The sequence below is a fragment of the Phycodurus eques genome, chromosome 14 (genome assembly GCF_024500275.1).
Source record: "Phycodurus eques isolate BA_2022a chromosome 14, UOR_Pequ_1.1, whole genome shotgun sequence".
In the NCBI taxonomy this organism is placed as follows: domain Eukaryota; kingdom Metazoa; phylum Chordata; class Actinopteri; order Syngnathiformes; family Syngnathidae; genus Phycodurus; species Phycodurus eques.
Window position 1 is genome coordinate 2479665 of NC_084538.1, and position 11558 is coordinate 2491222.

An 11558-nucleotide genomic window follows, 5' to 3' on the forward strand; every position below is an offset into this window, starting at 1 on the left:
GGAAACTCATTTCGGCCACTTCCATCCGCCATCTTGTTCTTTCGGTCACGACCCACAGCTCGTGACCATATCGAACATAGATTGTAAAGTAAATTGAGAACTTAGGCTTTCAGCTCAGCTCCCACGACCGACATAGACAGTCTGCATCACTGCAGATGTTAAACCAATCCAATTCCATAGCCTCACTAAACTCCTCCCACACCTGAGGTTTTTGCCTCAGAAATCACAATTGGCCTGCCGATACCCATCAGCTTCCTCGGCCTCCCTCGCCCTCGGTATCCACAGACGGGTTTGTGGTACAGCGCCACTAAAAGCACGAACCACCTTACGGCCACAGCTCCGGTCGGCCGCCTCGACAATAGAGGCTCGGAACATGGACCACATAGCCTCAGTGTCCCTGGCTTCGCCCGGGACGTGGTCAAAAAATTGAAACTCCTCCTGACAGGAGACCCTCACAATACGTTTGGGCTTGCCAGGGGCTGGCGACCGGTTCAGGGTGGACCCCGCCTCCCGCCTGAAGATAGCTGGGATAGGCTCCAGCACGCCCGTGACCCGAGTGAGGAGAAGTGGTAAAGAAAACGGATGGATATGTGTGTATATATTGTTGATTTGTGAAGAGTTTCAAATCTTAAAACTACACCAAATAACACTTCAGTGGTAACATATAAAAACAAAATTTGCCCACAAGTCATAGCTCTTAGTCGCTAGCTTTGACTTTACATGGCAGGCCATTTCCACAATTTGGACAATGGTGCAGTTTATAGCCGGGTTAGCTGAAGTTCACCGCAGGAGGCCGCAACCCTCGACACGGACTAAAAACAGGCAGGATGAAGATAATGAGATATTTGGCGAGCCACTTGAGGCGGACGCTAGGCTCAATGGGCGCATGATGGGCGGATCCCGGCCGTTGCATACAAGCTTTTGTCCTGCCGCATAATCCATTTGTTACTCTTGGAGCAATTTGTCCTCATTAACCCTCATGAGGGGACTGTGTCTGAGACAAAAGCTCCAGGGGAACAATAAAAACCTCCCGAGAACAGACCCCCAAATCCATTTGTCAACGTTGCAGCAGCTCAAGTGGTCCCTGCACATTTTGCCCCCTTGTCTAACATCCACAGAAGGACCCGAGCCAACAAAAAACAAGGTACACCTGAAAGAAATGGGATTATATTAAAAAAAAAAAAGAAACCCCCATTTCTGTGTTAACAATACGATATCCTGACAAAAAGACACAAGAATGCAAGTTCTTTTGTACTGAGGTCACTCCATCAATCAAAGAAAAATGTGGTGACATGACGGACAAAGAACGTCTCAGAAGAATAAAACAGCTTACTGTAAAATGCAAAGACGAAGAATTTAACACCTGTTCATAGCAGATATTTTGATATCTTTGCACTGGAAGAATAAAATATCTAAGCGTCCATCCATGTTACATACGACAAGTCTACACGAGGTAACCGTGAGTTGCTTAAGTACGCTTTCTTTTTATATTCTACAGCAGAGTTGCTAAACAAATTTTTGCCAAGGGCCACATTGTAATTACGGTTTCCCTCAGAGGGCCTCTTTGACTGCGAAACCATAAAAATATTAAAATATATAAGTCAGCTCATCATATTATTACATATACACAACAAATCAATGGATAACTAGTTTTGAAATCATGTCAAGGATAATAGTTTAAGTTACTGTAAAAGTGGTATGGAAACAAGTGCTTGCAATATCGCAATAATATTGATTAAATATGACAATTTGAAATGTGTGTACAGATTTTAGCAAGAATCAAAGTTGACGCAAATGATTTGCTATTGCGGGTCACATAAAATGATGTGGTGGGCCAGATCTGGCCCCCGGGCCTTGAGTTTGACATTCATCACTTTTATAGAGTGGTCTTGCATATTTTACATTTGACACGACCGAAAATTTTCAACAGAGCTCTTGTGAGAAAGCACATCTTACCGAGTAAAAAAAAAAAAAAAAAAAATCTTATGCCAGTTATAAAAACGGTCTGTCACCAATTTTCAGTTCAAAGCTCAATATAGATATTCCGGTCTTGGTGCGTTCTATACAGCTTTTTTCATGCCCCCCCATACATTAAATATCTTTGAAGTGTTGAAAACGTGCTAAGACTGGGAACAATTTAGTGCTAAAGTGCAGAGATATTGCATTCAACTCTTTTTCACTTTCACTCTTTAGTACGAGCGCTAGCTCGTAAGCTAACTGGCTAGCAAGCTAACAAGGTAGCGAGCTCGCTAGTACAGCGTCGGCTCGTCCTCAGTTTTGTCTCGTGCGTGTATCCACGTAACGGCGACGCATCGCGGACTGGCAACGGTTTAACAGAAACGGCGACGGTCAGCTTGTGGCTGTCTGAGCCGCAAAGAGCCACAGACGTACCTGATTGACGGCTGAAGCCCTGAAACAGTGGGGGCACCAGTGGGGTGGCCATCTTTGTCTGGTGGCCACCGTGTAGCGCCGTGAAGACTTTAAAAAGTGCGTTTTAATCAGCTTAAATGTGTTTAAAGCGTGCGGGAGGGGTCAAAGTATATAAGTTTTATATGGTGTCTATATCACAGATATTCACTTGCATGTGGGTATGGAATGTATCGCCAGCAATAAAGGCAGGTTTAGTGTACCTACTTAAGGCCCACTCTGTACCGCATAAGTGGGATGACATTGAATAGCAGTAATTCAACACACGGCAGCGTCATTGAAAACACCATCAAAATTGAAAACATAATCGTCAATTTAGCCAAAGCCGTTTATGGAGACGACGGCATCGTCAACCGCAGCGGCGGCCCGTTTAAGCGGCGACGGCGGCGGCGCAGCTTTGTTGGGTCTGCGAGATGTTTCGCAAACAAGAGTTGCCATAATCAGGTCATTTGTCATAATGACAACCATTAGCGCTGATCATCAGCAACGCAGCAGTCAGGCACAGAAATCAGGTGGCCTCGCTCAGCTTCCTCCCAATTACACGCTGTGGCGCGTGCACGCGCGCATGCAGTTAGCAGGTTGTTTGATTTGTCTTCTCGTTTATTAGTCAAATCATTGATAACCAATAACACTGATTTCAAGCAGTTGTTTTTTTGTGTGACAAATTGGAACTTGGGAGACAGGAAAACTTCAGGTAGTTCAGTACAATGCATTTAACATCAATTACGCACACAAAAAAAGTTAATTTGACAAGTCAAAATCTAATATGTTCTAATGTAAAGAGCATTGAGCACCAATTCCTATCATGGAAAATTACTGAACATATATACATATACAAACTATGAATTCAACCCAGAAATGGAACTTACCGCAAAATTGGAGCGCGTCTGGCTGCTCACGTGAGGTAGAACTAATGCTAATGCATGTAGCTTGTGCTAAGATAAAGACTAGCATGGAAATAACCCAAAAAAAAAAACCTCCAACAACAGTTAACTTGAAGCGGAAATGGAACCTAACATGACATACAAGTGTCTGGCTTCTCAGGTTAGTTAGCGTCGATGCTAACATATATAGCAAGCAGCATCCTACACTAATGACGAGCACTGAAATGACCGAAAACAATGAATTGGAACTGGAGATGGAACTTACCAAAACATGAGAACATGTCCAGCTGCTCAATCAATGCTAATTAATACACTTTATGCTACATATGCTAAATTACTGAAGAGCATGATGATGACAAAAACAAAAAAACTATACCAAAAATGAATGGCACTTACCAGACATAAGTGTCTAGATGCTCTGGTTAGGTTGGGCAGATTCTATGCTGACATATATAGCATGTACCATATGCTAAACTAATGATTAACTTGGAAATGACCCACAAAAAAAAATTGTCTGGCTGCTCAGAGTAGGGACCTTTGACATTAACGTGCAGAGAATAGAAACAATCAGAAACTCAATTCAATTCATGGAAAATTAGCCACAAGTCCAACAAATTAAGCACTAAAGCTACTTTTATTAACACAGGGGTCATTCCACCTAACTTTACAATTACTCAGGTCAGAGCGGGTACTCTGGTCCGTATGCGGGGCCGAATTCGTTAGCCTTCTTCAGCAAGGCCGCTTTGATGGCGCTAATCTTCTCATCCAGCTCGGTCAGACTGCAGGCCTGTAGGGCAAAGTCAAGAGCAATGCAGCAATGACTCAGAAAGATCCAGAAAATGAAAGGGGGGGGGGGGGGGGGGGGGGATCTAATAAATCAGTGGACGTACCTGAGCAGGTGATGTCTTCAGTCTCTTATGTGCGAGGTTCTACAAATAAGTACAAATGTTCATGATTAGCAAACTAGTTCCTTGCACGATGCTCGTAACCTTGAAAAGTCGTATGTCGGGACTGTTATAAACCAAAGACCTCCTGTTTGGAACCGGACTGTGAAGCTCAGTTTCACAGCACGCTCCCTGCAAGTCTCCTCTTGAGCAGGTAAAATGCATGCTCTATAGGGTTGAAGTCTGGAGAGTGACTTGACCAGTCCAAAAGCTTCCACTTCTGATGTTAGTACCGTCATGAACCAAGGACACCGATAAGTGTGATCAGCTTCGTTTTAGTGCTAAATTGTGAAATTTTGTGAGCCAACTGCGTGGAGCTGCTTGAGAACACCCCCCCCCAGACACATTTTATCCATACCCCCCTCCTAAAAAAAAAAAAATGGTACTTGGAGTAGAAGAGAACACGTCGGTTTATACAGAAACACTCGACATCTGCGCTCGCACAAACATGCAGAGAGTCAAAAGCAGGCTGAAGAGCGTGGCATGCTGTGCTCTGCTGTGCTGAGTGACGGCGGCATCAAGTGATGGAGACGAGACATGATGCGGCTCATCTCGAGCACACTTTGCAAACGCCGTCGCTCAACACATGCACGCCGGACCCACTTCTTACGGCGAGCTGCATCAAATTCCGCTCATGTGCTTTTGGCAGCACGTTCAGTCCCCCAAAATACACTATATAAAACTTAACTATTCCTCAATGTTTTCTCACGCTACCTTATTTATTTATTTTATTTGTATGATGATGATGATAACCTCCCGCATACCAAAAACATGCACGTTAGGTTGATTGAAGACTCTAAATTGCCCTTAGGTGTGAATGTGTGCACGAACGGTTGTTTGTTTATATGTGCCCTGCGATTGGCTGGCGACCGGTTCGGTGTGTACCCCGCCTCTCGCCGAAGATATCTGGGATAGGCTCCAGCACGCCCGCGACCCTAGTGAGGAGAAGCGGAAAGGAAGATGAATGAATGATTATTATCAGTGCTATTCAACATGGGGGGGGGGGGGGGGGGGAACGATGAAGTTATTATTTTTTGTGCCATGTCTGTCAATCAGATACAGGTGGGACGGGGCTATTTTTCATGTCTTTGTTCTGTAGTGTTCAGTCGTTGGCTCAATAAAACATTTAAAAATAATACCGTACATGTCACGTTTTAAGTTACATTTTAACACCAATAACTTTCATACAAGCATAAAATGCAGTTTATGTTGGAAAATGTAATCAACTGCAGTTTGGGGGAGCCAACGTTTTGGGAATAATAATATTATATACTAACAGTACATATGACAAAATAACAGTACATCAAAGGGGACTTTAAAAGTTAAGAATTAAGAACGAACTAATAAGTTGCAAAGCTCCCTTGGCCAATGATGCACAACATTGTGGAGCAACCGATGATGTTTTTTTGAAATGCTCGTGGTCGTACAAGCGTTTTATTTTGGATTCAAATCGGGGGGGAAAAGGTGAAGTATGTTTCTGTAGACATTTCCTCCGTTGTTGCCAAGCAAGTCCTAAAACTGGCAACTTGAGTTCCCCCTACCTGCGGTATTAGCTGTTATACAACCTTAAATGTCGCCCCACACGATGGCCGGTGCACGTCACCTCTCCCTGCTCCCCTTTGTCGGCTAAAAAGTCTCTCCTGGAGGCTCCATTTTTCCCCCCCAGAGGAAGCTAATGGTGGCTCACGGGTGGCTTTGCTACTAGTGGGTGGCGAGGAACAAGCCAGCGACTGAAATTAGACCGCTTGCAGCTTTTACAATGCGGTCTGGTTCCGGTGAAAAAAAGTGTGTGTGTCCTCACCGTGGACTGGAAGTACTCTGGCGAGAGTCCCTCCAACTGCAGGATGCGGTCCTCCAGCTTCTTCAGCCTCTGGTAGACGCTCATGGGAACTGGGCCCGCTGCGGGACAAGTTGAAAAAAACAAATCAGTCAAAACCGTGAATCGCCATGCAAGAACTCACCTACTCATAGATTTTGCTGTAGAATATACCGAGGATGGCAGTGTCCTCGCACTTACGATGCAAGTTTTCCAAATCAAATCTGTAAGCTATTTACTTGAAACTATGAATATAGGCAATTACAAAACCGCTTAAGGGGTTAACTGGGAAACTTTTGCTATTCGCTTCAGGGTTCTCTGTAGAGTGTCCCATCGAATTTCAGCCAGATCGCGTTCCTTCCCGATACCTGTCGGGAGTTTGAGGTGAGACTCGATGTTGTTGAGGCGCTCCTCGACGGCCGAGTTGCTGCAGTCGCGCGCGGCCGGGCCTCGCGCCTGATCTCCGGCCTCGCCCTGGCCTCCGGCACGGGTCTGAGGTCCGTACGTGTTCACCACTCGTGTCACTGGGACAAACATTTGTAAAAATGTCAACCATTGTCCTAAATTAACTTTATCAGTAAAGTTGCACGTTTCATTTTGTATTTTTAAGAGTAGTCCTCGTCTGGTTACGCTTGCATTAACAGCAAAATTAATAAAAATTAGATGGGAAAGGAGCATCTACAACACCTGTGCACTATGGTTTTGTAATTTATGTGAATAATGAGTTACGTTTTATTTGCATTTTAATGATGGTTGTTAACTTCCTTTTACACTTGTGACAATTAAGACTTAGGGGGAAAAAATGACCCTGACCCAAATCCCACTGGCATTATTTTATCCTTCCTCCGTTTCGTTGTGCGTTTTACTCATTTTATTTTTCACAAGGGTTCAGTTTTTACACAAAATGAGTGACGTGCCACAAATCACCTTTGTATTATTTTTGACTTCATCAGTAGTTGTTTGATTCATTATTATTGTTAATTTCTTTCTTAAGACAGCGGCACTTCTTTTTACACTTGTATAACAAGAATGGATGTGGGAAAAAATATTTAAATCTATGTATTTGAATTCTGGTTTTGTGATTAGTGTTAAGAATGCATGCTTTGAGTTTGAAGCGTGTTTATATAAATAGTGGTTAACTTTGTTTTACTCTTGTACGACAAGAATGCAAGATTACACATGTTTATGTTTTTTTTTTCATTAAAAGGTAAGACAGTGCTTTATTGTTTTCTTATTTTTACCCGTGTAATGCCATGTTACTTAAAATATCGCCTGTACAGTTAGCAAATCTTTTCTACAGGTCATATTTTGACTGTGAAAAATAATTATTTCCATTTTACCCGATGGGACAAATCCTTTTGAAATCTGAACAAATAGGACCAGTGATCGTGACCGATTTTTCCCGGTGTTGTAAATGTACCACCATTGATATTTCATGTTCCGGTCCCACCTTTCACATGGCTTTTAAATCCAGGATACGGCGTGAACACGGCGTCTGTTCTGGCACAGCTGTCCTCTGCGGAAGGAGAACAAATGCGCCATATGAATAAAAACACAATAACATCACCGCCACTTGCTGCAGCCAGCGTCTCGTAACGGCGGCATATTTTTGGAGGCCGCGAGCTACTCAAGCTCAGTTCAGCCTGACCTCTCGCCCGCTGGAAATCAGCTCTCTCCCAAACATTGGCAATCTGTGTGCAGGCTCCCACTCCACACCCTGACACATTCAATCCCCCCCCCGCCGCCACCTCGCCTCGCTCACCCTGATTGCAGTCGATCACGTTGCAGAACTCGCGCACGTTGTTTTCATTGATCTCCATCTGCTTGCGCGCCATAAATGCAGATATCCTGCGCTCGATCTGCAGAGACGACGCGCATAATGACAGGCGATGGATCGATAGACCATTGAAGGGCATCCACAAAGCAAAATTGTTGCTGCTGTAATGGTAATGTAACGAGGCACGGGGGGGGGGTTGTTTGGGGGCTCTACAATTTACATGATGTGGAATGACAATTGCAATTCCAGGTAGGCACAAAACAAGGGCCAGCCCGCATGGCGTGATGGAATATGAATACTGTTTGCTTGGCTACCAAAATAAATGCACAACAGAATGGGGCCTCTTGTCCTCCATCCACATCCAATCTGAGAGTAATGAGCATCCACTTCATAATCCATCAAGGACCAGGCCCCGCTCTCAAAGCCCTCCAAGCGACGCGGACTCTCCCAGCCGACCACACCGCTGAAGGACCCCCCCCCCACTGCCCCACATCCACCGCCCTCTCCGCTCCCGATTCTCGGGCCTGCGCCGTGTTTTTGCGACCGTGCGTTAATGACGTGATGAACATTCATAACCGGAACCAACCTCAGACTTGCCGGCCCGGATCTGCACTAAGACGTCGTCGTCTGCGGCGTCGGGGAAGGGGGGAGTCCACGTCGAGTGTCGGCGGGCAGACAAGGACGCGGCGTCACGCGCCGCATCCTTCTCGGTCTCTAGTGACACGGGACTTGGAGCCTCCGCCAGGGTTTTGAGGCTCTCGGACACGGCCTGGAGCGAACGACAACATCCAGAAATGCTTCGACAACAATTTAAGTTTTTAATCTATTTGCTTTTGTAAAAAACAAAAAACATACATCAAATTCTTAAAAACTAAAACATTTCATGAGTCAGCATACAAAGATAAAAAGGTTGAATCTAAGTGGAAAACAAATGTCGAATATGACTATTTTTCTTCTAAATGAAATGCTGACATTAGAGCAGTATTTTGTTTTCCTCAACCTTTTTATGAGTCAAGGCATACATTTTAAGAAAAAAACAATCTCACAAAAACCACCAAACAAAAATGTCACAAAAGTTGGACACACGGCTTAGTTGCTATCTAGTGGAAGAGAATTTTATTGCCACCGTCATATATTCGCTGCTGGCATACATGAACAACGATACATCATTTGTAATAAATCAATAATTTACAGACCAATTAAGAGAATATTTGTAATCAATCATTTTCTGACAGATTACGTGAAATTGAATCATTTCAAGCGGCACACCTGATGATCTCTCAATTTGTCCAACTCTTAATAATTCTGAATTAAACATATATCTTTGTTCTTCTATCTTTTCCAGTGACGTACATTGGCAGGCAGAACAATTACATGCAAAAGGTACAAGGAACTGCCAAACCAAAAAAAAAAGAGAAAAATGTACAATAAACGACTGTAGAGGGCACAAGGGTTACTACTGCTAAACCGGCTCGTAGTGTACCTGTAGCTTCGTGATGTGCCGCTGTAGACAGTCGTAAGCGTGAGCAGCGTCCGACAACTGAGGACTCACTGCATCCAGGTTGACTTGCACCCTCAAAGCGGCGTCACCGAATTTGAGCTTGGGCACAGTGTAAAAGCAGGTATGCATCATCGGACTGTATTCAAAAAATTACCTTGCCTCAAGCATCCCCCAGTTGAGACGTCTTTTCTAAAATAAAAACTTCTCTCAAACAGGAGCCTTTATCAAATATTTTTGTATTTCATCATCTCATGCTTTAGTTTTCTAATATTGTATATTATATCATATTTCCTCTTTTTGTATTTCTTAATTTGTTTTCTATATTTTTTGTCTAATTTTGTTATGTAATATTTTTGCATTTAATCTAATTTGTTGTATTGTTTTATAAAATTCACTTTGTATTGTTTTCTATTTCAGTCTAGTATTTTTCTAGTGTCCTCATGTTTTTTTTGGACAGTCCAAAAAACATTGTCTTTTTCCTCTAATATTTGTATATTTTTCCCAATATTTTTGTATAATATGTGGCACTTTTCTGTCTAATATTTTCGCATGTTTTATAATATTTTGTATTCGTCTTTTTTTATATCTCACCTAATATTTGGGCAATTCCTTACATTTTGGTCTTACATTTTTGTTTTGCATTGTATTTAAAAAAACAACAACAACTTTATATTTAAAAAGAAGCCACTACATATATAATACACCATTTGGCAACACTGCCTGTACTTTGGGAAACTATCTCCACTCATTTTGCAGCCACGTTGTTACTGCAAGCAGTGCACATCATCAGGAAGGCACTTTAAACTATCTAAATTCCAAAAATAAAAAATTGGAAAAAAAACCTGATAAAAAAATAAAAAATAATAAATCATTGACAAACTTTGAATCGAGAATTTTTTTCTCTTAAAAGCTGTGACTCAAAACTGATAAGAATGTATGATTATAGAGATGAAACACTTATCAATGCCTACCTCTTTATATCCCCAAAAATATAGCGAGTAAAGCTTTAGAATAATCTGAATTTATGCACTCAATAGTTTGTCGCCTATTGAATTAGTTAATGGGGTAGAGCTGCCCCATCCATTATGGCGGACGCACTGACGTAACGCAGCGAGGGTGGAACCCATTCGATGAGGCATCTACCAATCCAGTGTATGTCTGTCTCAACAGAGCCAGGCAGACAAACCGTACTACTGTGCTAAAACGTCGGGTGAATTCTTTTACAAGGAGACGTTGTAAAACTATAACGACTACTATTTGTGGGTAAGTTGGTAACCATGTTCAGGTGACTTTCTAAACCACTCTTGGATGATTTGCTGCGACTGGTGCCGAACAAGCAGCTACGACTACGAGCTAGCAAACAGCCCCAACTTGGCTAGTTTCTTTGCTTAAAACGCCACGGGAAAAAAACACTGAACCAACCTCTCTCCCCAAGTCAGCCAGGAGACGGAGCAACACACTCATGCAGCCCGAGTAGTTGGACATTTTGTTTGTATAGGACTCGTTAGTGGGAGAAATCCTCTCCTCGCTCGGCTTCATTGAGTCCGCCATTGTGGCTCAACGTAGGTTACAATGGTATGCCAAATTGCCAACCTGCTCGCGGATTGGTTGGAATACAGGAAGTGACGGCGCAAGTGATTGCGTCACAGTTTAGGAGGAGCCAAGAGCACGTTACTATGAATGTAAATCCCAATTTGCTTATCCAGTAAAAATATATTTTTGAAGGCGTTTGTAACTCATAATTAGCCACAAAATGTTTTATTATCCAATTTTAGACTATATATGTCTAAATAATCATTTTAATACTGAATTGAAAACTAGAAATCACACTGAAAGAGGAGGATAATATATACAGTATGAAAATAAAAAAACGGGGATTCCTGTCAGAAAGAAGAAAAGAAAAAAATCCAGTAAGAAATTAGGTTTGAATCTAAGTAAATTGGGCATTTAAATTTACACACAATGGAACAGAGACAGGCTGCATGTGGAACATCATTGATTTTTAGCGATTCTTTGATGTCTGTTCAGAAACGTTGAGATATAGAGCAGAGGGGAAAAAAACAAAAACATTTTTTTTCATTTTTGCAGAAGGAACATTGATCCACCTTAAATTTAAATCCGTTTAATTCTCATTTGTCCAGATTGGTTTGAATACAGGGAGTGGGTGTGGGCGGAGCCAAAGACGAAGCGCCTTAACCTTTCGAGTGTT

The 11558-nt window shown here is 42.6% G+C and overlaps 1 protein-coding gene across 1 annotated transcript; it reads right to left on the reverse strand.

Annotated features, from left to right (window-relative positions):
• Window positions 1–3025: 3025 nt before the first annotated feature.
• mbip (MAP3K12 binding inhibitory protein 1) lies at window positions 3026–10910 on the reverse strand. Its single transcript, XM_061697234.1, has 9 exons — window positions 10772–10910; window positions 9332–9448; window positions 8435–8617; window positions 7834–7930; window positions 7522–7587; window positions 6440–6595; window positions 6057–6154; window positions 4202–4240; window positions 3026–4098 (listed from the first exon to the last, which is right to left on the reverse strand). The coding sequence occupies exons 1-9, from the start codon at window positions 10898–10900 to the stop codon at window positions 3991–3993; spliced, it is 993 nt and encodes a 330-aa protein (XP_061553218.1). The 5' UTR covers window positions 10901–10910; the 3' UTR covers window positions 3026–3990.
• Between the last annotated feature and the right edge of the window lie 648 nt (window positions 10911–11558).